This window comes from Scaptodrosophila lebanonensis, unplaced genomic scaffold, assembly GCF_003285725.1.
Source record: "Scaptodrosophila lebanonensis strain 11010-0011.00,11010-0021.00 unplaced genomic scaffold, SlebRS2 tig00000061-arrow-pilon, whole genome shotgun sequence".
In the NCBI taxonomy this organism is placed as follows: domain Eukaryota; kingdom Metazoa; phylum Arthropoda; class Insecta; order Diptera; family Drosophilidae; genus Scaptodrosophila; species Scaptodrosophila lebanonensis.
Genome location: NW_022060554.1, coordinates 5,825,230 through 5,853,216, shown reverse-complemented (window position 1 = coordinate 5,853,216; position 27,987 = coordinate 5,825,230). Strand labels below are relative to the sequence as shown.

Genomic DNA, 27,987 nt, shown 5'->3' with positions numbered 1-27,987 from the left:
AACAACAAAGAGCTGAAAACAAAACTAATTATTATATTATAAATATATATTTTGGATTTTAAACGAACGAATCTTATATAGAAAAACGACACGGTAAGTCTAATCACGAGAGTATCAAGTGAACTTGGCTAATACATTAACATTTATATTAGATTAAAATATTTTGAAATAAAAAAGACGCATTCTGTTGCTGTTCATTTTTTTCGCACTACGTCTAGGATGAGGGTTGGAAATTGGTTATTTGGGTCAATTGCGTATTGCAATTTATATCTGGCAATATAAAGTAAAATGCGTAGTAAATGACACCCCTAAAAACGCAGGACCAACAAAACAATGGAGCACTGAACAAATTCTTACAAGCACTAGCCATTTTGAGTTTGAAATTTAAATTTAAATACAATTACATTGTCAAACTGTAAAGGAACAGATTACTTTTTATAGAACTAACTACTTTTATTAAGTTACGTTCTCATAAGTAATTAGTCAGAAGTCAACCTGATAAGGAAAATGGAAATGAACAAATTTTTAAATATCAATTGTTCATACATTTATACTTGTATGTTAGTGGAAATTTCATTTCAATACTCATTAGTGGTCAAATAAAATTCCCGTTTACTTAAAAATGGGTCTGTCTGTAAGTGCTTTAAAAGACTTTGTTTTCAAATATATTTGAAAACTTCTGACCATTTTCTAAAAATTAGAATCAAGTTTTAATTTGTAATTAAAGTAAATTAATTAAAGCAGATAATGTAACAATTCATATCCGTGGTATTAGGCAAAAGTTTGTTGAAAAGAATTTAAAACGCAACATATTGCTGATTAAATAATATAATAATTGAGCGCTTATCTAAATCTAACCATTTTGGTATTTTAAATGTATGCCTGAGCAATAGCTGTCACTGGAAGGATGGGTGTCCAAGCAGGTCCTATAACGACCAATATTGTGCAATCAGTGTCGTTTAATCGGAATTTTAGTTGAAAACAGAAGAGTTCAGCGCAAGAAAATAAAACTTACAATGTAACTTCTGGTCACTGATTTGAGATAAAGTTGCTTGCATGGCCCACAGTTTGGCAAATAATTATCACACCCAAATTGGAACAGCTACAATTACGGGGCAACTTTTGAGCAACGTTGGCAACACCTGAGCCAAAACCAAACAAATGACATTAAAAATTAAACGGAAAAAGTCCGTCAACTGCTGCAACAATAATAACAACAACAACGACGGCAGCCGCAATATACAACGCCGAGCGAAATATTAAACAGTCAGTCAATAGCAAACATTGGTCAATAGACATAAGAGAAACAACAATTTTCATACGTTTGCATTTTGGACACGACTTGCGCGATTACATAAAGCTCTTCCCCTACCTACCCTCTCCTGCACAGCTACCACTAACATATGCCATTAACTGTACACGCAAAGCGATCGTCGAAAAATTAATTTTTGATCCGGTTTGGGTTCGGACTCAGCTCAGCTGGTGAGGCCGACACTGACATGTGCCCCCCAAAACCCAAACGCCTAGCCAATCTCCAAAACATAATTTATTTAAGACATGCATATACATATTTGTATATACATACATACATACATACATAGATTGTGCATGGAGTGAGTTACTCGCATATGTATGTGCTTGTGAATTTTTAACTGAAAAGGAGTTTCCAGCACAGATAACGAAAGTTCAAGTGAAATTGCCAAACCGGTTACTTTTGCTTTTAAGTCTCTTGTCGTCTGATATATTGCATTATGTTCAAGGCCACTCTGTCGTGGAATTGTCAATTCATGAGATTCATGAGATAGGCAACCCCATTTGAGGGCTTTGTAAAGCTGCCGCCAAGTACAGTTGTGCTCATTTTTATTAGCCCACCACCACATGCGCACAGCAGGTAGCGTTATTGTAGGGTTTTCTTTCATTCCGTGAATTCAATTTTCCTCAGATTTCCAAACACTTTCGACCAATGACTAAGCGCGAGTTTCGATCGTATTTGTCGGCTCTCTCAAGGATCTCAGCAGGTAGCGCGGGTTTTATGGCCCCACACCTGTCGGCAACGGAAACTGATTAGTGAAAATTGCCTTAAACTGGTTTTTGAAGAAAAGCATGAGCATGAAAAATTAGATGCGATTCAAAGTGTATCATAAAACACAATGGAAAGGCTGAGAAGTTTCTAACATTGTATTTCTGGTAAACTTAGCTACATACGACTACACTTTAATGTGACTTACTGTAATATTCACTATAAAATATCGGTATATAGTAGACTATGGAGGAATAGAGATTTACTTGTGAGGCACTACTTCCTAAGTTTGTTTTGGATTTTAGTGTTAATCGAAAATATGTAAAATTTTATTACAGTTTAGTTTTTTTAGTACTACTACTTCTTATCCTCATAGCATTTCCCCCCTTTACTTTTCAACTTTCTACTATCAAATCTTTAACTTCTTTATCTCCCCTGTGGTAGATAGCATTCCTAGTTGTGCACTTAAAGAGTGTTCTAGTTCCTTAGTTCAATCATTGCTCAAAATTCTTAATCTGCCGCTTGATTCTTCAGTGTTTCCAGACGGACATGTCTTGATAGCTTTAAATCGCCATGCTAGCTAAGAGAGATGCAAAGCAGACTCTATGATTCATGATCTTCTGTCCGTTAAGCTTGTTCTCAAAAAATTTTCTAGAACTCCCTCCATCATACAAAGATCTACGCCTACAGGATGATCTTAACTGCACGCAATCTTGATGCTTGGGTTTTGTGTTCAAATTATAATGATCTTCATCTTTTTCTCTTCATAGAATTATTACAAATTATAAATAATACTTATAAGCATCAATTAACAAATTTTTGTTAATGTTGGCTCGCGACTCCAATGGTCGCCAATTGGTGAAGCTTTTGCAAAGTGCTAAATAAATCAATTTAAAAACTAAAAATGCTATCACAACGCCCAGTTCAATGAGAGTTGTAAACAAATGTTAGCTGAATATTTACACAAATGATTGACAATGATTGACAACGATTGCTTTTAGACTTGTAAGTGGGAAATGGAGTGAAAAGTGATCAAACAAAGGGGGCCAACTAATGACAGCAGTGACAACTAGCTGCATCAGGCTGTTAAGTAAGGCGTGTAAAAAGCGGAGAGAATAGGTGAAACGTGGTGAGAAGAGAGGCGGACAATAATTGCGTGAGAGTGGCGCGTGCAATTTGAAAGGAAAAGTAGAAAAGTAGCAGCGGGCCATTTGAATGCAAGAGAGGCCAAAGAACAGCGGTCGTTAATCGCGGCACACACATACATACATATATTTTTACACACATGTGTATGTATTTATGTATATATGCATTACATATACGAGTAGTATACACATGTTTATGTGTTCGCACTGCACTTTCTTTTTTCTACATTATCTCTCAACTTTTTCAGGGTTTAGCGCTCGCTTCGCTGCGGCTTGATTTTTATTGTTTTCTTGCCAGAGTTTTTAATATCTGCCGCTTCTTTCTTGGACCTCCAAGCACATACATATGTATATGTATGTACATGTTTGTGTATATAGTATATCTACTCATATGTGTAGTGTCATCTGTCAATTTAAAGATTTATTAAGTCGCTGCCGCATGGAAAACGTTGTCATAAGTGCTTCTTTTCTACGGAAAGTGAACTTTTGTTGTATTTTTTCTGTTAGAGAGTAAAAGTTGTGTTTGAGATAATGGCGTGAAAATCGATAATCACAGAAAAAATTAAAGAGGGCCGAAGCCAACTTGGAGACACAAATTTATGCTACATAAAAAATTTCTTGGCTAATGAGTGAGGTTTGGTATTTAATTGTAGACTATTAACCATTTTTTCTTGTCCAAACAAACATATTTAGTTTAAATAACTTAAATATAAATGAGACCAGACAAGTAATATATTTAAATCACACATTTTAAAAAGTTTACAAAATATAATGATAAATAATTTATTTCAATTACACATTCTTACTCAAAAAATTACATTTAAATATATTTATATATATATTTAGATATTTATTTTGAAATCCTAACTATGAAAATCTTTTTGAAAATACATACAAATGCATAAGGAACCAAGTTAAAGTTTTCAAAAAAAATTAATGTAAAGAAAAGTAATGTTCTTTATTCAATTGTACATCTGATCTGTAAAAAGGGCATCAAAAACATTGAATTTTATATTGCTTATGGTGGTTTACCAACTACATAGTATATTAAATTAGATTCTTTCCTGAATTTTCAAAAAATAACAACCAAAACGACTAAATTACTTGATGACATGTTGAGAATTCATTTTTAAATGTGAGGCTAAAGTAAATGTGTGATTAAAATGATGTCAAGCTTAATAAAAACTTAATTTTCATACAAAAGAGAGAACGCCACAATAAAGCCAGTTAAAGAAATACCTTGTACTAAAAAAAACGTATCCCAATTCGGATTAAATTGTAGTTGAAAGTAGAGTATTACATATAAATTGCTTACTGACTTGATTCTAGAGAAAGCTTTAATTGAATACTAATTATAGAACTTTAAGTGCAGTACTTAAACGATTACTTAATTGCAATAGTCCCCAAAACACGATACATATCTTAATATTACAATTCGTAACATTTAAGCTTCCCGTTGACACCTGACTTTTTACAGTCAGGCGGGCAGTCCGACAACCAACATCTGAAGCTTCCGTCTCTTAAGCTTGCCTGCAAGTAATTGTTATGGCTTTGTTGCCCCCGGAAATGTAGATTCGGGATAGGTTATCTCATAGTGATTCATTAAATAAAGTCAAGTAACATTAATGATCTGATGAATGATTTAGGCCTTAAATGCGCCACAATCACTTCAAATCGGCTCTTCAACGCCTTTACTGCTCCACTGACCCAGTGCCTGAGGCTGAAATAATAGAAATAAACAAGCTGCATATCTTTATTTCCAACTGGGCAGTAAAATTTGAAAAACCGTTTTAAGCTAGCTACCAAATCCGTCTAATTAATGCAAAGCAAACAAATCAAAAAATCGGACATAAAAAGCTGACTCAAAATTGAAAGCAGTTACAATGCGTGTGTGGCTCACTCGCAGTATCGCTGTGTTTGTTGCTCTTATTGTCGTTGTTGTTTTCTGACCCAGATCGACGGCGCACGCATGCGTCAACGACTTGAAATCGACAGAGACAGAGACGCGTGGAAAAAGTAGAAAGTGATTTTTTGGGTGACTGTAAGTCACATTTCTGCGATGGTCTGAACTGGAGAACTAGAGAACACGACTCGCGACAATGTAAGAGCCTAATTGTTCAATGTTAATGCGTTAACCTCGAAAGCAACTAATTAAAATTCATTGTAAACACTTATGCAGAAACACGCGCAATTGAAAAGGTTGCTGCCAAAAATAAAACAATACAATTCAGAAGAAATACAGAGAAGAAAAACAAAACTCAAATAAATCACAGTTGACAATAAGCCAATAATTATAAATTGTTAATAAAGCCAATACACCCACGAGTTAAGGCTAACAGCAATCCAACATACTCTTGTTCACAAAGTTTTGTGTTCTACATCAATGGTTATGTCTTGACCTAAATTCGATGTTTGCCGCCCATGCGATATTTGAGCAAATTTTTGATGAAGCTCGTGTTGAAATCATATTTAATACGAAATTTGAAAATCCATATGCATAGCTAAACATTAATTAATAATAATTTTGAAATTTTTTCCTCACTTTTGCTTTGTTTTAATGTGCTTGCTTTAATATGCTTAAGGCGCTCGGCCACAAAGTGAAAGTTGTTGATTTTATGATTTGGCAAAGGAAAAACTTGTTGAAATAGTTGCAATTAATTTGCACACCAAGTGCCGCATAGTGCAAGCAGTTTTTGTTTGTATTGTATTTGAATTATATAAAAATGGGGTTGTGCGCTCGTAAAAACTTGTAAAAGGTGTTCGCTTGCTGTTTTTATTTTTAGTTTTTATACATGTAGTTATGTAATTATCTATAATGCTTTCGTCGCCGCTCAGTAAATTTCAAAAAAGCAAGTCTTACTACTTCAACGAAAACTCTGGCGAAATTGTGCTCAACTACTAAGAATAAAATGCAATGCATTAACCCAAAAAGACGAAGTCCGAAATCGAAAAAGGGAAGGCAGAATGAATTGAAACGCTTAAAATTCTTTCAAAGAAATCAATTTACACTAACAATACCAGCTCCAATAACAACAACAACAACAACACACGTACACACACACACTCTTAAAGTCAAACGTAAACAATACAACGTCCAAAAAATGCCAGGCCAAATAAAAACAGTTAAAGAAAAATAATAAAAAGCGAAGCCAAAACAAAAGACACAAGCGACAAACTTTATTGGCAACACAACTTTCTCATACGAGTATGCCTGGCGCGAACTTTTTAGAATTTCTAATCAGTTAAAAAGGCATATCATTAGCATTTCAAAAATGTCATGCATAAGACATTTGTTTATGTATGAAAAAAAAACAACTGAAAAACAGTGGTTGTGTTAATTTTTGCATCACTTATTAATAGAAAACGTGCCATAAATCAAAGGCAGCTTTAGCTTTAGCATCACCAGCTGCTACTGACCCACATTTTGAGCAGGGCCCTTACTTACTCGAATAGCTAGCACGTTGCCTAGTTATAGACATATAGTTGACAGCTAAACGGAAAGCTCATTTAAATTTGTGTATTTCAGTTTTCTTGGCACGCAATTCGAGCCTTCATTGAGGCTCTTCAAGGCACCGACTTTGCACATTTGGCATTAAAGTCAGGTCTCTGCTTAAAGCTGAGAAAAACAAGCTTGATGTGGTATTTAGTATTTTACATTAATGTAGATACTCGTGCATCTTAAACTCAAACAAATTATCTTAGTCGCAATACGTAATAGCTATGGGCGAAAAATAATTGTACACAAAAATAAAAATAATTGTACGCAAAACGCATCTTTTTTGACATTTAATGTCATTTGGGCAAGCAGTTGACATCAACGATCTTTTTAGATACATATATTTGGATGATCGTTTAAAAAAAAAAACAACAGAGCTGCTGACAAGCTGAAGTGACCGCCAGGCGACTTGCGCCATCATTGTAAAGTTCATTAATGAATTTTGAACTGCAATGATTGTAGACCTAGGCCTTTGTTTTGTTTATTATACTTACCTCTAAAAAGCATTATTTTCAGCAAACGCAATCGTTTTCAACAACAATGGAGATAGTTTGATCATAGATTATAAATTGGTATACTTATATCAACCATTAAAAAGTTTGTGCAAAAGAAACTGAAGAAGGCCTTTTTGCGTAATAACTCATTTCTATGCAGTATGCAAAATGTTACGTCATAATTAAGCTTCAGCATTCCTATTTGAGCTGAAAAGATGGAAAGCAAATAAAAAGGCGGAATGTCTGATCTTCTATCTAATTGACAAAGTTGTATTTTCGACTCCAGTATTTAACGACCTGCAAATTGACGCTCACCATAGTTATGTATTAATTTAATAAAATTATAAATTCATGAAGGCAACTTTTTTGATTGTATTGGGTTTTCAAGGCAATTTTTAATTTAATTTAAAAGTGCCCTGTTTTAAAATTATACTGAATTTATTATGGAAGTCCTCCATGGCGAAGCAAAGAAAAGCTAATAAATTATATCTATCAGAAAGTGTCAAAGCTGTAGTCTCATGCGTCGTTTTTTTTTTCGATATTTTCGATTTTTTTTATATTTTAGTTAAAAAGTCATATCCGTTTCCTGCTTGTTTCACAGAAAAATCGAAGCTTTGTAAAGGATAAAAGATTCGAACCAGGCACTCTGGTATGACTTTGGGCTATTTTGTGTGTAAGACTAAATCGTTTGTGGTGTGTAAGTGTGTCACACTCAGAAGAAAGAATAGTGGATCAGAATTTGAAAGGCCATTTAGGTCTGTCCATCGTTGTGTTTCAAATACTACTCCTCCTATCATAAACTTGTCATGCAAGCGATAAAACTTAGAAATATTTCGGTTTTATATGAAAATGTCGTTCATAAAGATATTGTGTTCATACTTGTAAGTCGACGCCCAGAATCACAGTCTTGCAAGCTAAAAAATGTATGCCTTTTTTTATAATTATCTGTCATGAAAACTATATCTTTAAAAGGTAGTATAGTATGTATAACTTGAAGAATCTACAGCACATATGAATGAATGAATGAAGTGATAACTAAACTCTGAAAATAGACAATAAATTTTGTATGGCATTTTAAAAGTGTGTATCTCAATATGAACTCAGTCCATCCTCTACACACACACACACAATCTATCTGAGTAGGCACATTTCATCACTACCTTGGCCTGATGTGTTGGTTCGACGCGATGCAATAGCTCTGCCTTTTGAAACATTGCATTTCGATGTGCAACTTGCTTTGCGCCTATATCAAAAAATGATCTCTATTAAACGCACACCTGCTACCTGATGTCTGTGGGCCCACTTGATAATTTAAGCTGCTGTCTCATTTTCTGGGATTTTAACACACATTTTGACGCCCATCAAGTTTCTGGCAACTGCCTGGCTCGGCGCCCGACTTGTTTATTAAATCACTTTGACATAACGGTTCGTTATGTCAACAAAAGCGCCACAGTGTCTGTGTCTGCGCAACAGTTTTTGGGGCGCCCAAAACCGAATAAAAATTATGCTGAGCAGTTGTAACCTTGAGTCGCAGCGTGACTCAATTTTGTAGGCAATCCGACTACTCACCCGACCGGCACTTGAGTTCGAGTGCTGACTCTGGTATGTTGTAACGTACGAGTATGTTTAACTGCAGAAATAACATTTGTAACTACATATATTTTTTTTTATTGTAAAAGTGCAGAGTCAGTTGTCGTTGAACTCAAAAAAATGGAAAGTAACCGAACTGCATGATCTGCATGTATAGCATGCACAAACATACTATATATGTATAATAAATTTGTGTAAAAAACTCATTAAATTGGCGCTTAGTTAGCTTTTAGCATGCATATGCAAAGTTATTTATAAACAAAAAGCAAGCAATTAACATGTAAATCATAAATAGACAATAGATAATAGCGACACAGTTTTGAAGCCGCAGTTGGACGAACACAGTTTTAAAGCCACTTTGACTGCTTGCTTGCGTCTAACGACTTGAAGTTGAAATATTAAGATTGATTGTTTTCAGCACTCTCTACTTAAGGAAACAATTGTCAAATTTTTGTTTATTATAAAAAAGCTAATATTCTATTCATGTAGTGTAATGTTTTTGTCCATATTTCCCTTTTTTTGTTCTCACTGCTCATAATGCTCTGTGATCTACAAGTATGTACGTATTTCATATTGAGCTTGGCAATGACTAATTACTTGAGCAAACTACGCAGATTGTAGTTGCAAATTGGCGTATAATTAAATGGAGCATAAACTATATTGACAACTTATAAGGGCATGTGCTAATTAAATGTAACTTGTGCATGTGCAGAAATCCAAGGTTATAGTTAGATGTAGCATTTTTATTTATTGGCTGTACGCTGATAAGCCAACAATCTTTTCAAGTTCAAGCACAAGTTAATCAGTTTAAATATTTCATTCATAAACAATTAAAGAAAAAAAAGCTTGCTAGGGGCTTCTGAAACTGATTGTTTGAACACAAAAGTCTACACATACATTTGTATATTCCTCTTTTAGAGCATTTGTCCGGAGAACGCCATGAGCCTCCGTGGCGCAATCGGTTAGCGCGTTCGGCTGTTAACCGAAAGGTTGGTGGTTCGAGTCCACCCGGAGGCGGTATTACTTTTTGAAAAGTGTTTTTTAAATATAATTATCTACTTAATCCTCGATATGCTTTTATATCGAGTTTTTGTGATATTTGTAACGCCCAGAAGACCCTATTGTCCAAAACAAACAACAACACGATAACCCCTGGAATCGGTCTCTGTCTCTCCGTCCGTCTGTCTTTTTCCAAGCACTTGTCATTAAATCTTTAAATTATCGAGGTAACATTTTTAACCGTCTTCTTATTCCTAAAATTAGCCCAAAGCAGCCGGATCATGGATGTATGTACATGTTGGACCGATTAGGCTTAAACAGAGCTCGAATAAGAGCAGAGTAGTAAGTTTCATTGATGTAGCCATTGATATCATATAGAAAGTTTTATTCATATTGGGCTACTAAATCATATTTTAAATGATATGACTTAGTCCACCCGCTTAGACAATAAATACATTTAAAATTTATTTTCAAACATACATTTTCTTCTTCCATGATCAACTAAATTCAGACCCAATCTGATAAGTTATAGTCATAAATAAAACAGCTTTGACCATTATCTGTTTTATTTTGAGGCATAAAATTGACCGTTTGGTAATCAAAATTCCCCCACAGAGTCGGATTTGTTATTAGATATTTTTGTAATTTCTATAGGCTTTTTATTCTTTTATTTATTGTATTTTTTCCTTCTTTTTTTACATCAGCGGTTTTTTTGTCGATGAAATATTTTGAATGAATATTTTGCTTAATGTGATTTTTAGGGCTTTTGGCCGTTGCCGAGGACAGGCCTCCGTGGCGCAATCGGTTAGCGCGTTCGGCTGTTAACCGAAAGGTTGGTGGTTCGAGTCCACCCGGGGGCGACTACTTTTTTATACATTTATTATTTTATGTAGTATTTTATCTTTTTTGTTTTATTATCAATGTCAAGTAACATAAATAAAAACAAGTAATGCAGTACATTTTATTGAGATAAAAACCTATGGGTATATATAATATTTTTGTGTATAATATGATAAGTAATTTAGTTTACTTTTAATTTAACGCTGATAAATGGAGCAACTTCAAAATGCATTTGTTACAACATGTATCTGTTTTATGTGTTCATAAATAGTGAAAGATTAAATAAGTTAAGTAGCTGCAAAGCCATCGTACTTGACTTTTTAATCATGGTTAAGTCGTTATTAGACAAATTTTGTAGTTTTTTGTTTGTTTAGTCGAACAAGGGCATTTGATCAAATTTATTTAGGTAAACAGCAGCCAAGCAGCTAAAAACTATGCGTGTTTAAAGTTTAAGTTGAAGGTGTCGATGAACACACAAAGCCAAGTAGACACGACTTACATACAAACAATATGGACGACGCGACGTCTAAATAATAGCTTCAATCTACACAAAAACATAGTTGGACGGACGGACACACGCAAATACCTTTGCTTTTTGTCTTTCACCTTCATTGAAAAAAGCACATTAGAGTTTGACATGCACGCAACAATTTTAGCTGACTTTTCAAAGTGCTAAGCCGACTCTGCGCCCGAGCTTGAGCCAACAGATGTGCACTCATTTAATAAGCATTTACTACACTATACGTACTCGTATATTGACCTCAAATATTGCGTAATTACATTACCAGAGCTCTTGATATATTGTTAGCTGTAGAACACACCTTTATTGCATGACAGACATTTGTAAGTAAAGCATTGCCTTTTCCGTTCACAAAATATATTATTATATGTGTATGTATACTTATAACAAAGTACATAAATATCTGGATAATACTTTCTCCCCAGCTTATTAAATGTAATTATTATTGAACTATTCGAATCCGTGTACTTTCAGATGACTTGCGGCATCTCCTGTGTCGATAGGACACTCAACAAATCATTCTACCATTTAGGTATATGCATAGCCAAGCATCCGGGCTATTTTGTGATCATACCTGTTTTGTTGACGCTCCTCTGTATGACGGGGTAAGTACATCCTAAATTATTTGAATCAGCTCATTAGCTTTTACTCGTATGATCGGGGCTCCCTTTTTAATTAACAAGAGTTACACTTCATCAAATCAAACGAGTGGATATAACCATGTCCGTCTGTCTGTCTGTATGAGCGCAATGTCAGGAAGTACAAGAGCTAGAATAACCAAACTTGGTATCGAGGTTCCCCTATAATTTCATATTTTTGTTTTCAATTTAACCCTAATCGGTGAATTCTAAGAAAAGTTAATAAATCAACAAAGTTGTTTCAAATCAAAAATGTTTATAAATCAAAAGACGATGCCACATTTTGCCTAATATTGTTTACTAATAAGATTACTTTATTCCTTAATCCTGGCTTTTAACGAAATTGGTTAATTAACTCGGTTAATTCACTTAAATTAAACTTATTATATACAGATTTACAAACAAATCAATCCGACGCTGTGCAGTTACGCATTTTAAGCATCTTAAGTGTAACATCTGCAACATCACGTTCGCGCTTCATCTTGCTTCTGCTCATATAATTTAACTGTACCAGAAGTCTGCTTGGATAAAGGGTATTTCATGTTCATGCATGCTCGTCATGCTCCACTATAGCACCCTTTCTTGTTTCTGAGAGGTCAGACAAGTGGTTTACACTGATTGACTCATCTTTAATTTTGTAGATTACTTCAATCATGTACATTCAAAAAGAAGTGGAAAAGCTAAGGTCGGGTGATCAGATCGGGTGCATTAAAAAAATAAAACAAAGTCGTACTACATGCTGATCATGAATATATAAAATAAAAAAATACAAATACAAATACTAACTATAAGTTGCTTAATACTTCTATTCTGTATGCTTCTGACTTAATGGAAAACTAGCAGTGTTTCAGGAGGGATATTGGCGGGCTTCTGGTATCAGGCTGGTTAGTCTGTCTTGATGAGTTCGATGGTGTAGCGTATTATTTGGAACATACAAGTCGCAGCCAGTGATAAGCCGGAAGGCTTTATTCAGAAGGGTCTGAGCCCGTTTGGTGTTCTACGATGCAGCTACACCCCAAGTCCGGACTCCATTCCCCCAAGTTGCATATAATAACAAATAACAAAAATAAATATTTTAAATGCTTTATTATTATTTATTGAATTTTCCCTTTCTACTATGTTTCAAATCCTAAAAAGCAAACGTGTGCCACATATGAGCGGCATTTACGATTTTGTATTCTTTTGGTATCGGAAACTATTACCTCTGTTCACAATTGGAACGACACTGACCTTGATTGGAGATTTTAGAAAACAAACGCCTAAGCAGATTATTTCGATTTTTTTTTTTTTGAGTTTTGAGAAATTTATTAGACTACTGGAAAACCAACTCATTCTTCTAGCGGCCTTCATGGCAATTAGCAAAAATACATTGAATAAATGAATACAAATGGTATCGAGATATGCCATACACATACACTGTATATATGGTCTGTTCAAAAAAAAAAGGGCAATTTTGAATTTTGCTCGAAAAGTATTTATTCAACAATATCTATTTTGTCCCCTTTATAGTAATCCCCCTCACATATAATGCACTTACAAGAATGCCAGCGATTCTTTCAATCCTCAAAGCACTTCTGAAACGCGCTTTTCGGTATTGCTATCAGCTCGTTCTTCGATTTTATCTCATCAATTGTGGCAAAACGCTTTCCTTACATTGGTCTCTTCAGATTTGGGAATAGGAAAAAGTCGCAGTGAGCCATGTGCCATGGCATAAGTGCATTATATCAGGAGGATTGCTATGAAGGGGACAAGACGGATATTGATGAATAAATAAATGATTTTCAAAGGAATCAAAACTCACCATTTCTTTTGAAGAGGCCTTGTATATATATATGTATATATTAATATATATACTTAAACGTTCTATAACTTCCTTGTAATACTCCTTAATAACCGTACGACCTGTTGGCCAGAACGTATTCTTCTGAACAGATCTCGTAGATATACGCAATTAAGAAGTAAATGTTGCAAAATGTAAAGGACAGGGGGGTGCTAATTCATTGGGGTTAAGGGGGACTAACTGTAATGGCTATCTACGAGTAGAGATCAATATTTTACACTTTCTATTTGTTTCGCTGCAGGTACCAGCAGTTAAAATATCAAATCGATCCCGAATATCTTTTTTCGCCCATCAATGGAGAGGGTAAGGCTGAACGTGCTGTTGTTGAGCAATATTTCAAAGTGAATTACACACATCGTTTCAATGTGGGACGTATAACGAGACCTGGTAAGTGCACACTATTTGAATACCTATACGAGTATAGCCATAGTATTTGTTGGCCTTTGTGACGCATTTGAAAATATATTTGCAAACATTGCGCAAACAAAATGTTTTTTTTTGGCTGTCGGAGGCCCATTAAATATTAAAATATAGTATATGTGCTGGCAATATTGCCACATATTTAGCGCCTTGACGTCTTCCCAGAAAAGTCAAATTGCTGCATTTGAGACATTTTTCCGCAACTGACTTTGAGTTCAAAACTACGTTTATACAGATCTGAACGTCGAAATCCACTCGCATGTGCAATAAATAATTTCAAAAGACAAACGCAGAGCCCGTTTAGTGGGGTCTTGAACTGAGCGTTTTACACGCTATTAACTACGCTAAATGCTTTATTAGGCAAACCCTAAACTAGCAACAATTGCAAAAACAGCGCACACACATAATTACCAAATGACATTGTGCCATTTAACTTGCGCATGTTTTTCAGATACTTAGGGCACTTAGCAGGCAAAAAAGGAAGATGTTTCCTATACCGGGAATCGAACCCGGGCCTTCTGGGTGAAAGCCAGATATCCTAGCCACTAGACCATATAGGATCTGCCTCTTCCAACCAGAATAGTAAATTTCTTTTACTTTCTACGATACCTAAGTTTCGAGATATATGTACTTAGATACAATTGTATCTTGCTAAACGTGTGTGCGTGTATGAATTGGCACTATTTTTAGTTGCTTGTGTGGGGTTAATACCAAAGTGTATATTAGTGTCTATAGAAGCTATTCTTTGCTGTGTATTACTTCCCCGTGTTAGCCTGTGAACGGTCCACCGAAATAGTAGTATCTATATACATACGTACATATACATATGTTTATATCTATATATATTTTAAGACAATTCATTCGTATGATAGGTTGTATATTCCCTCGGAAATTAGGCAGGCGAAACAAATAATTTATCAAATCGCATTTAGTCTTAAATGTTTTTAAATAAGCCCACACTCTTTCGTTTTGGGGGTTACTGATACCAATTGTTGATTTTGCTTGTTAATGGGTATCCAATTTTAAAAAAATGCAGCATTTATAAAAAAAAATCCAAAATTTTTTAACATCACAGCCCCACGAACGTGTTTTCCAAAACCTGGAAAAAAAGTCCAGGCTTACTGAAAAAGAAATGTTCATGTCGTTCTTTTATACCCAATCCCCAAAAATTTCTATGGGCACATATGGTATGTACCAACCAACAGTTATTTTGAATGACAAGACGAGACGAGTCGATATACATATCTATGTCCGTCTGTATGAGCGCAAGTATCTCGGCAAGTATAAGTTCTAGAATAACCAAACTTTGTATTTATGTTTCCCTAAGCAAGACAAGATTTATGTTTCTCTATTTTAAGTTTCTATTCTGGTTCTGCTTTATACATAGTACATACTGCTTACATACAAAATTGACAGAAATTCTCTAACCAGATGTAATATCATAATTTGGAAAAATAACAAACTTCTTAGGCAGGACAAGTTTGTTAGGGGAAGATGTATTTCGCAGTAGATTATTCCTGCTGCTTTGGATGGATGCTTGGATAAATGGTCATGGGTATATCGACTAGTCTTGTCCTACCCTCCAAGAATGCATATTCATGCTTAAAACTTAAGGCAGGAGATTTGAAGAATTATCAAGTAAATGTAATCATGAATACGTTTGTTAGTTGATTTTTCGGCAAAAACTACACTAAGTAGCACTTGGCGAGAAAGAAATTCGTTTCATTCGGTGATGGAAAACTAATTTACCCCTTTTGCCTTTGAGTGAAGGGTATACAAAGGCTCTTTCAAATTTGTGTGCCAACTAAAAAGTGGTTTTGATGTACCTAAATAAAAGCGAGCTGTTGCTTGGTAAACAAAAACATACGCCAACGCAAACCTAATGGCAAGCACAGTTATATAAAAAACTGAAAAATGCACAAATCATTTGGTTTTATTTGTGAGCAGACAATAAAAAAGTATGTACTCGTATTTCTACAGTATGTTTAAAAGTTGAGAAACGTGCATAATGATATAATGGGATCGGCATATTTTACACGTCATTGTTTATTTATTTTCACCCAAAAATTAATCAAGTTAGGTAAAAATGTATTACAATAATGAGATATTGAAAATTACATCTGAAGTTCCAGGTTATTGGTTCGAATTTTTATGCTAAATGTTTGCTTTAAATATGTAAATATATTCTATTAAGGGTGATCTTCATGAACTAAATGATGCTTTATACATACACGTGTACAGAAATAATTTTCCTTTATGGTAAAACATGCAATCATTCGCCTTGTTACATTTAAGAACTTCTTAATTAAAATTGAGCCGCTGTTCAAGTTTCAAATTGAAAATCTTCAAATCTATTCTTAAAGGTGTAGCATGTTTTGAAGAAGAGAGTTACACTAATTGCACTAATTATTACCCTAAATGCTTGCTTTAAATATGTACATATATTCCATTAAATGTGATCTTTCTGAACTGAATGGTGTTTCATACATTTATACAATTTTCCTTCATTGTAGAACAGTAAATCATTCGCCTTGTTACATTTAAGAACTTCTTAATTAAAATTGAGCCGCTTTTCAAGTTTCAAATTGAAAATCTTGAAATCTATTCTTAAAGGTGTAGCATGTTTTGAAGAAGAGAATTACACTAATTATGGCGAAATTGCTGGCATCGGAGAATTAGCCACAGTCTATGGTACAGGCACATGCTCCAAATGCGCATTGAGCTGCGCAAAAAGTTGGTAGCTCTTCAAATTATTCAACACTCGAGTGGATTTATTTTTGTTGCCAGAGCAACATCATTGAACTTTGTGTGCTGGTTTGACAGTTGTGGCCAAAGAAGTCAGACAAGTTAGATGCAACAACTGCAGCAACTGGCACACATGTGAGTCTTCTTGGCGTCCCATAGACGGCTAAATCTGAGCGATGATTGTTGTTCCAGTAAAGTGGCATCCAAACATACAAATAATTTCTTGTTATTATTCTGTCGATCTCGCAAACACTAGTAGGAGACTGTCTGTGTTGCGCATACAAGTTTCATTTCATGATTCCGCATAACCACATCTGGTGCACCAAACTGTATTAAACGAGCATTATATAGACCGCACATGGATGGTTCCGACCAGTTACTGTTGGCGTTGGCTGCGCTCGAATCGGCATCGGCATCGGTTAGGCTTGCACTTTTGGCCATCCGCGCAGACACATGCGCAACAGCGTGTTGCATTTCAATATTTAACTGGGTTTTGTTTTGGTTGCGGCACGAAGGGTTATATAAATTGAATTGTTTAAATGCAGTCGCCTCCCAATTAAAACTCTGTTGCATTCATTAATTTATTTACATAACCATGCCACATTGGCAACTTCCACAGCCTGTTATCTTTAACAGAGAAATGAACAAGCCTACGAATTTAACAGAATATTCACCAAATCGTTAGCAATAGATTGAAAATTGAACTTTCAATAATTAAGTCATTATCATATGCTGTCAAATTACACTAATGAAATGATTGCTTTTATTAATATTGTCCATTCGTTCATTCAGATTTAAACAAACATTCTATTCTATTTACAAATTTAAGCCCCAATGGCAACTTCCACAGGCTGTTATCTTTAACAGAGAAATGATCAAGCCTGCGAATTAAACATAATCTTTACCAAAACGTTAGCAATAGAATGCGCTTCAGGAAAAGAATAGTATACAATACTTCTGTATTATAATTAAGCCAAAATTGAACTTTCGGTAATTGAGCCATTATCATATGCTGTCAAATTACACTAATGAAATAATTGCTTTTATTAATATTGTCCATTCTATTCTATTTACATAATCATGCGACATTGGCAACGTCCACAGTCTGTTATCCTTAACAGAGACATGATCAAGCCTACGAATTTAACAGTATATTCACCAACCGTTGGCAATAGAAACCGCTTCAGGAAATATGTATATATATACTACTTATGTATAATAATTAAATCAAAATTTAACTTTTAATAAGTAAGCCATTACATGGTGCCAAAATTACACTAATAAAACAAGATTAATTAAAAAAAAAAAATTAAAAAAAAAATTAAAAAAAAATTAAATTATGAAAAAAAATGAATGAATGAATTAATTAATTAAATTAAATGAGAATACGCATGAGCGCATGAGCAGCGATTTTACTTATGGCTATAACTTTCTTCAGAATTGACCTATCATGATGAAATTTGGCATACGGACACATTAGTACTAACTGGATGTACCTACCAAAATTGATTTCAAAATTCCGAGAATTACGGAAGTTATAAGAAAAAACACGAATTGCGGGGGAGTGGGGGGGTGCATCGAAAAAACTTTCTGAGATCCTTGCGTTCATACGTACAGACGGACGGACGGACAAGGCTATATCGACTCGGCTTCTCATCCTGATCAATAATATATATACTTTGTGGGGTCTGCCACGCCTCCTTCTGTGTGTTACATACATGCGCACAAAACTAGTATAGCCTTTCACCCTTTGGGTACAGGCTATAATGATTGCTTTCATTAATATTGTCCATTCTATTCTATTTACATAATCATGCGACATTGGCAACGTCCACAGTCTGTTATCTTTAACAGAGGCATGAACAAAAATTTAGCAGAATGTTCACCAAATCGTTTTAGTAATAGAATGTGCTTTAGGAAATAGTATACACTACTTCTGTGTAATAATTAAACCAAAATTGAACTTTTAATAAGTAAGCCATATGATAGCATCATCATATCATGATTTAAGCTCGCTATGCACCAGAACCTAGTTTCCTATTTATATATATGCCACTCCAAAATTTGTTACCACATATTAAATTATATTTACCGAAATTGGTTATTTCTAAAGAAAAGATTTCCCAACTTCAGGCCCTTACCTTCAGTGGTGGGCAGTTATATGGGCGATGATGAATCAGTAAGTCTGAATCATTCAGTCATTGAAGACATTTATTGTTATTTACTGGAATTGACGGAGTATTGTAAAGCAAATATGGGCTGAGTTTGTGAAAATAAATTTCTCTTCGTTTGCAATGGCGAATTTATAAAAACAGGGGCTGTGTGTGTGTTTTTTTACAGAAGTGATATATGTTGATCAAAATTATATGCTCCTATATAATGAGACGGTAGTTGTCATCGTGGTCGATGTGGCAACATTAATGAGCAAACGTGGGATGAGGACAAAACAATTTGTAGTGAAAGATTTGGGAGTAAAAATAACAGGATACATGAGTATGGAGGGGGGGTCTATCAGTAAAAAGATAGAGACGAGTGTGGGGAATATATAGTATCAGCGCTGCGAATTATAACTTCCTAGACAATTTGATAGAAATATTGATCGACTGAATAGACAATTTTAAATATTTTTTCCAATTCCATTAGTTTTTTCAATACAATTTATTTTTGTTTTTATTTACATTGTAATAAACGCACAGCAATTATTAGTTCGATTTTTTATCTCAACCTAGAAGAATTATTACTATATAACGATATTATTTAATAATATAACCAATTTCAGTAGAATTTAAATTTAAGCTTTTTGAAGCCTGTTATGGATAGAACGAATCATATCCCACTATATAAGGCATACTATATATATTCCATCTGTCTCAATGAACAATTGTATTTAATTCATCGACAAACAATGCTGTCGATGTAAAAAAAAGGAAAATGTCTTGGTATGAAGACTCTCCTAACCCCTAGGCAATACGATTGTATTGATTTTTGCGTGATATTGATTTATGTTTTATTTAAAGAACGGAAAATTTGTAATTATAAACAATACGATATATGCTTCTAATTGGACATGCAGCTAGTGAGGAGCTAGTGAGGCAGCAAACATGAAAGAAAATTGATTAAAGCTATGGGATGTAGATTCTTATTTTAAATGTGTAATATATATAGTACGTCTATAATTGTATGTGGTCCACAACTTCCTAGCCATTTATCTTCCTGTTTAGGGGACGCGCGCGGGCAACGTGAACATTTTTTCTATGGCATATTAGCAATCGAACTTAATTGCCCAACTTTTGCGCAGATACCGAATAGTTCATTCACAAAATCAACACGACGTGTATGCCGGCACGTTTTGCGAGTGTTGTATAGACAGCAGATTCTTGAACATACATATATAAATACATCTAAACAGATATTTGTGTATTTATATTGATATGCTCGTATGTATTTGTATGATGGCCAATACCAAAGACTGACGCAGGTACTGGCGATTGCATTCGTTATGGCGCATTATACAAACATTGTGTGGACATCGATACAATACGAGTACACTGATAGAATGGAATGGAATTGAATATGTGTATAAAAAACTTCGATCAAATGATATTCATTAAAAGTATTGTCACGTCTGTCCATGAAGGCGCGCGGCACTGCTGTTCAGCCCCCTTGGCGGTTTGCGTTGGCGTTGGCGTTGCCGTTGTCGCAACCTTCAAGCTTCTTGCTACTAATTTTTAAGTTGCTCGGGGTGGCAGAAAACTTTTGGCCCAACTGTGACTAATCAGTTCAATAACTGTTGCTCTATTTCCAGGTCGTTTTGGACGTGTCATTGTCATACCCAAAGATGGCGACGAGAATATGCTGCGTCGGGAGGTGTTCGAGGAGCTGCGAACTTTGGACAACCTCATCCAGAATGCCACGGTCTACTACGATGGCGATACCTACACCTATAAGGAAATCTGTGCGCGCTGGCAGAACGAGTGCTTTGAGAATGACATCTTGAACTTGGACGCAATCATGGACGATGTGAGTAGCGGGAAATCCGGAAGGAGACTTTGTCAATATCTTAAGACTTCCATTACCTTTCGCAGATTGAGTCTGGACAGCTGAATTTGACGTTTCCGCTCATGTTTAATCCGGTTACTTGGGACGCACATGCCTTCCCCGTGTTCTTTGGCGGCACAAAACTTACCGAGGATAATTATATAATCAGTGTGCCGGCCATACAGCTGGTCTACTTTGTAACGGCGGATAACAAGCGCCAGGATGCGAAGTAAGCCTCTTCAGGGAGCTAAGAAATAATAATTACAAATGACATTTCTCAATTCGCAGGGGCGCTGAATGGGAGGAAACATTCTTGAGAGAGGTGGGGAAAGCTGAGAACTCTGGCATGTTCAAGCATATATCGGTATCCTATTTCGCCTCCCGCACGCTCGACCACGAGCTGGAGAAAAATACAAAAACCGTGGTGCCCTATTTTAGTTCCACGTTCCTGCTCATGGGCCTGTTTAGGTAAGTTGGATTAAGTGGAAGCAAATCTACATATATAGAAAATCATTTCTCTCTACAATTTTTATTGTCGCAGCGTGCTCACCTGTATGATGGGCGACGCCGTACGCTCCAAGCCCTGGCTGGGCCTTATGGGCAATATCTCAGCTATTATGGCCACCCTGGCGGCCTTTGGTTTGGCCATGTATTGCGGCATAGAGTTCATTGGAATTAATTTGGCCGCACCATTCCTGATGATTGGTGAGCATTTTAATCTTTTCACATACGAGTATACGAGTATGGACTTAATGATTTCATTACTCATTGTCTAGGAATTGGAATTGACGACACCTTTGTGATGTTGGCCGGCTGGCGTCGGACACCTGCCAAGATGCCCGTGCACGAGCGTATGGCACACATGATGAGCGAGGCAGCAGTTTCCATAACCATAACTTCTGTGACAGATTTCATATCCTTCCTGATCGGCATCATCAGTCCCTTCCGCTCAGTCAAGATCTTCTGCACCTACTCGGTCTTTGCCGTCTGCTTCACCTTCGTCTGGCACATCACTTTCTTCGCCGCCTGCATGGCCATTTCGGGATATAGGGAGCGCAAGAACCTGCACGCCATTTTCGGCTGCAAAGTGCAGGCCATGTCGGTGGCCATCAAAGGTGAGTCCGATTCTCCGGCCCGGGTGGTTGCACATTAGTCGAGCGCATCGGCCGCAACAAGTCTTTGTCAGCACGGCTCATTTGCATTTTACTTGTCGACCCAACAATAAAAATTGAGCAATTTTCGTTGGAGACAACGCCGTTCGCATTATGATGATTGTGTGACGAGGCGCACATGGCATGCGAACATGCCAGGGTCTGGCCAAGAAGCCAGCGAGCGCTGGTCGCAATTGTTGGCAGCTCGAGTTGGTTCATTGTCCAAGGTTCACAGACCAGTTAGCAGTCTAACGCAACTCTTAATGCGCCAAATTAATTTGTTCGTGGCCAATTAGATTGCATTTATGCTAGAGATGGGTGCGTGTAGAAGTAATCAGTAATTCGTGACCCCGATTGCACATATACTATATAACTAGAAGCTATATTTATTTCAAAACATAACCTTTATCGAGTTTTTTCTAAGGATGGGGACAACATTGCCATAAAAAGTCTTCTTTGTTCTAAAAGTTGAAATCATTTACTGATTATTGAAAATTCAAGATTTAATGGGATTTCAAATACGTTAGAAAAGAGTTTCACTTTACTGCTTTGGATATTTCGCCACTATTCCTATCAAACGAGTTGATGAAAACAATTTTTCTTAAATAAATAAATTTATAATTAAATTAGTGAGATTTATCCCGCGAGCTTGTATATCAGCTCCAATATTTTATCTTTTATATTTTATTTATTGACAATGGGTGTCGATGAGAAAAAGAATCAAAAAACAGTACGAAATAACAAAAATATCTAATAACGAATCCGACTCAGTGGGGGAATATTATTTGCCAAATGGCCAGCTATGCCCTGATTCACAGCAGAGACTAGTCAGAGACGCTTTAGACCTAACAAAATAGAAAGGGACAAGAAAAAATAGCAATAAAAGATAAAGAAGTGCAAGTAGAATGTTAAAATTAAAATAACAAATTAGAATTGAAATACTTAAAAAATAATAGAGAAAATATAGTTAAGAGGTGAAGAATCACTGACTCACTGGGAGAAGGTTAATCAGCCAGTTCGGAAAGTCCAAATACACAAATAGTCAAAGGCGTGATTCGCATGAAAAACCATTCACTGACATGTCCATCTCTAGATTAGGCCGCTTAAGCTAGATAGCTTGCAGCTGCAACATGAACTTGAATATGACGCGAAAACTAGTCTAAGCTTGGACTAAGAAGAAATGCCAGCAAATCTGTGGCTTATAATTTGGGTCAATGGCAACTTGTCTCACCACATTCGTGCTTCTCTTATTGCACTTTACAGAGAAACGGAATTTCCTCTACAAGGCAATCATGGCTGGCGGCATTAATCACGACGACCCGGATAATCCCGTGGATAACAAGGACCACATGTTGATGGCATTCTTCAAGGACAGACTGGCAGCGGTGATCAACAACAAATGGTGCAAGATAATCATAATATTGGCCTTTGCCAGCTATTTGGTTGGCGCCTGCTATGGTATCACTCAAATTAAGGAGGGCCTGGAGCGACGCAAGTTGTCCAGAGAGGACTCTTACTCCGTGGAGTTCTTTGATCGTGAGGATGATTACTATCGCGAGTTTCCCTACAGAATGCAGGTGGGTGTTTGAAAGTGTTTCCCACTTGAGGGACTATTTGACTTTCGCTATTTTCTTTTGGCAGGTGATCATTGAGGGCGCATTGAACTATTCCGACGTCGAGGTGCAACAGCAAATTGAGAACTTGACTAGAACTTTGGAGCACACCTCCTATGTAACTTCGTCGCTCTACACTGAATCCTGGCTGCGATCATTTCTCTCATTTATGGATCGAGCCAACGACTATCTGAACGTCACCATTGATGACGAGCAGTCATTTATTGAGGCCGTCAAGGAGCATTGGCTGTTTCCAGGCAATCCCTTCTCACTGGACGTACGCTTCAATGAGGATGAGACGCAAATTATAGCCTCACGTTTTCTGATACAGGCTGTAAACATAACAGACACGAATCACGAGAAGGAAATGGTGCGCGATCTGCGAAAGATTTGCAAGGACTCCCCGCTGAATGCCTCTATTTTCCACCCCTACTTTGTGTTCTTCGATCAGTTCGAGCTAGTGCGACCGGTTTCGTTGCAGGCCATGGTTATTGGAGCCATCATCATGATGATAATATCGTTCATTTTTATACCCAATATATTGTGCTCCTTATGGGTAGCCTTCTCGGTCATATCCATTGAACTGGGCGTAGCCGGCTATATGGCGCTATGGGATGTGAATCTGGATTCCATTTCCATGATCAATCTGATCATGTGCATCGGCTTTTCCGTCGACTTTACCGCACACATTTGCTACACATACATGACCTCCAAGAAGCGCAGTCCCAAGGCGCGAGTACGCGAGGCTCTTCATTCGCTCGGTTTGCCAATTGTTCAGGGCTCTACCTCCACAATATTGGGCATCATTGCGTTGCTTTTGGCGCAGAGTTACATTTTCTTGGTATTCTTCAAGATGGTATTCCTGGTTATATTCTTTGGCGCCATGCATGGACTCTTTCTTCTGCCTGTGCTGCTATCGCTATTTGGACCGGGATCATGGCTCACATGGACGGGTCTCGACGATGGATGTGACGATGATATCGAAAACAGTGAGAGTGACATGAAGGCTGAGAAACCTTTCGCAAACTCCTACTACATGCAGTATCCCACAATGGGCATCAATGGACCTTATGGTTCCAAAGGCTTCTTAGGCGCTCCATACAAGGCATATGGCGTGGATGAGAAGGACCAGGGTCTAGGCACTTCTGGTGAGGATTCCTCCGAGAGCAGTTCGAGTCGCTCGCAACGACGTCAACAATTGGCCGCAGCAGCAGCCGCAGAGGAGAGCTGGCGACGCTCATCCTATCAGAATATTTTTCGGAATGGCGCACAGTTCCAAGCACAACCAGATCTCTATGGCCAGCAGGTAACGGCCGCCGAGTGGCGGCAGCGCCTGGAAGTTCATGAACAGAAGCAGCGCAGTAAGCAACAGCGTCGGCCGTACGAAAACTACGACATGCAGAGGGATCGCCGAAACTCGCACGGTGATGTAATTGACATGGAACTGCAGGATCCACCAACGCCCAACTCATCCATCGATGAACGTCTCCGGCGAAAATATGATCAGACCTTTGCGGGCAGTGGCGATGATAGCAGCTGTAGACAGCAGATCGCCACGCAGCCGCCGCTGGCCAGTTCATCGGCCAAGCGGTACCATCGCCGTCGCTCCTCAGAGGACTCGACACGCTATCACCAGCGCTGGCCAGCGAATATTGAGGAGCGTCGCGCACGACGCGGCAATTCGCCCGGCCAGCGCCACTCAGAGACTGCAGCCGCCAACTATGCCTACCGCACCTCGCCGCACGCCCGCGTGCGCTCATCCTCTCATCATAATCTGTACCAGCAGGGCAAGACGCAACAGCCGCCTACCTATCAGTACGGCGATTACTATCACTGAACGAATCGGTGCACATGGTGTGGATGGACTGTGACGAAGGGATCAATTATTAGTTGAAGCGCATGTTATCTCTTGTCAAATAAAAGATTTTAAGTTTAGTTTAACACAATTCACCTAGGCAGTCCAAAATGCAGTTTCTCGTATCAATACGTCCCCGCAAAACGGTCCCTTTCACTGCATAAAAGCAACGTGGACGTGGACGTGGACGGACGTCATCTTTCAGTAGTTTCTGAAAGGGCTCCAATCACCTTTTCACCAACTGCCTTTCCATTCAATATTTAAACTAACTAGATCTGTGCGCTTTAGTCCTACAACGTGCATCATAACCACCCTTTGATGGTGCCTAAAATGTAGAACCTCTGAAGTCTTGGATATTTTCGATTGTAACCAATTTGCAGAAGCGAACTAGTAGTCGCCCTCTAAAGTGGTGTTCAACTCTTCTTTACTGTTCAAATGTTTTTCTCTTCCTCAATACTCAAGGCAACATTCATTGTAAACCGATTTTCTATTCAGACATTTTCTATTCTACATATTTATCACTTTAGATATTAGTATGTGCGAAAGTTAGGCTTAGATTTGTAGGCATTTCATTACACTAATAAATCAAGTCACACAACTTAAGGTTCCATAATACGTATCAGCAGACATACTATGTTTTGAGTCAGTCTTAGGGTTTCCATAACATTTAAAACAATTTAATTTTATAGAGATTTTTATTTAAATTAGTTAGAGTAAGGCAAACCATTCAGTACAGTGCGTGAATTGAACAAATCAACCATTTAGCTATAAAACTAAGTAAACGCATTATGTGATTCTACACAAGCGTATGTTTTGACACTTTTTCAATATAACGTCCAATAGATGCGTTGAAAAGGCCGGCGACATGTTTTCAATGAGGATTGAATTGAGCTAAATTTGAAAAGCATTATTAAATGTATGTTCGCCTATTTATCAAATCGAATTTCTTGAGAAAGGAGATTACTTATCTATCGAATAAGAGCGTCATGAATAAACCAATAGCCACTTAAGAATAGTTACATACTTACATATGTATTTTCGCCTTTTAAGCGTGGGACAAGTTTGTAAAGCGTTAATGATTTTTGCTATCAAATAAAATTTTATATTTTCCTAGAAAATTACGAAAACGACTCTAATTTCCATTTTATCAGATATCACGGACTAATCACTTTTTGAACGAACTTTAATGCACCCTGCTGCCTATATATAGAAGTAATGCTCGGCAATACCGCAGTCTTGAAAAAATGCTATTCATTTCAGTGCTCGTTGCCAGTTGGCATGTGAAAATGTAGTGGGGTGGACGCTGTGTAGTACCAAATGCAGAGGACGAGTTGATGTGGTGATGGTGTCGTTTATTGTTTCAATTAAAACTTCACAGATTAACTTAAATCGATTTGGGGGCGCGCATGCGCTGACTTCACACTTGCGATACAATGCGAATACTAAAAACTAAGCCTAATCTAAACTTATTCTAAGCCTCTGCTAGGCGGTCGCCGGTGTGGTGAATTCAAAGTCGGCAGCCGACGACCGACGGACAGTACGCACTCCTCTTACGCGAACATTCCGCCCCCCTTGCAATACATTGCAAAACAACGTGGGGACGGCTTGGGAAGCGCTTAGCCGCTGCAGAAGCCGGACAAGATCCAGCCGAAGAGGGTGTTCTGAGCGACGGGGATTTCGGCTTGACCCGGCAACAGCCCTTGCTGTATGATTTTTGGGTACACATCAGCGCCGAAGACCAGGAAGACCGTGGAAGGCCGGTCAAAATTGGGGTCCGCCAGTGACAGATGCGCGAAGTGGCGCCGAACCGACTCGCCCACTGCAGCCGAGGGGGTCCGGTGCTGGACCTTGGCCTCCACCTTCAGGATCACCTCCAGTTCGGTGGAAGGGCTGTGCTTGGAGCGCACCAAGGCTGAGCAGGCTTTTTCGGCACCGATCGGGACACTGGCCAGCTTCAGGCCTTTGGCGAAGGATTCGCTGATGCGGCTTACAGGGCTGCAGGGATCCAGGAGGACGCGGACGTCAAACCATTTCCGCCCTGAACCGACTTGGACGACAGCCGTGGGCATGACCAGAGTTTTCCCGTGTTGGAGGAGTGAGGAGAGCGTAGGAGCCTGTGGGACAGGCAACGAGGACGGCGCTTTGGCGGACCGCCTTGGAGGCGTGCCTGCACGGCCTCGTCCGTGTTGGCGCGGCAAGCGCTCGACCACGACTGGCGCTCTGGCGGACCGCCTGGGAGGGGTGCCTGCACGATCGCGTGTTGTCCCACGATGTGCGTGCTCCCGCATGTGGAGCAAAGTGTGGTGGTCCTTTTCGCAGATCCGACACCGGTCACCGCTCCGACAGTCAGCTCCAGAGTGCTCGTGGGCCAGACAGTTGGGGCAGTACTGATTAATGAGCACTGCCCTAAGCCGCTTTTCCGCATTAAGCCGCAGGAACCGCTGACACTTGCGGAGGGGATGGACTCCCCGACAGACTCTGCAGCGGAACGAATCCACTCCCATGCGACGCTTGCTCCCGTGCGACCGGTTCTTGTGAGGTGCCATGGTTGTGGGAAAAGAGCTGCACGAAAAAGCGAGGAAA

At 37.9% G+C, this 27,987-nt stretch overlaps 1 protein-coding gene and 3 non-coding genes across 5 annotated transcripts; 3 read left to right on the top strand and 1 right to left on the bottom strand.

Moving 5' to 3' along the window:
- The first annotated feature begins 15 nt into the window (after positions 1 to 15).
- On the top strand, positions 16 to 26,480 carry LOC115624660 (patched domain-containing protein 3). Of its 2 annotated transcripts, XM_030519440.1 has the most exons (10): positions 16 to 93; positions 11,579 to 11,709; positions 13,824 to 13,969; positions 20,553 to 20,767; positions 20,833 to 21,014; positions 21,074 to 21,253; positions 21,327 to 21,490; positions 21,562 to 21,900; positions 23,200 to 23,513; positions 23,578 to 25,386. In XM_030519440.1, exons 2-10 carry the CDS (start codon positions 11,579 to 11,581, stop codon positions 25,384 to 25,386), a joined length of 3,480 nt encoding a protein of 1,159 aa, XP_030375300.1. In that variant the 5' UTR covers positions 16 to 93. The 2 variants fall into 2 exon arrangements, with proteins under 2 accessions (XP_030375300.1, XP_030375301.1); XM_030519441.1 differs by lacking the exon at positions 16 to 93 and having other exon boundaries at positions 23,578 to 26,480.
- Trnan-guu lies at positions 9,689 to 9,762 on the top strand. The gene has a single exon. It is a non-coding gene; the product is annotated as a tRNA-Asn (tRNA).
- Positions 10,531 to 10,604, top strand: Trnan-guu. Its single transcript has one exon. It is a non-coding gene; the product is annotated as a tRNA-Asn (tRNA).
- Positions 14,491 to 14,562, bottom strand: Trnae-uuc. Its single transcript has one exon. It is a non-coding gene; the product is annotated as a tRNA-Glu (tRNA).
- Positions 26,481 to 27,987: the final 1,507 nt, after the last annotated feature.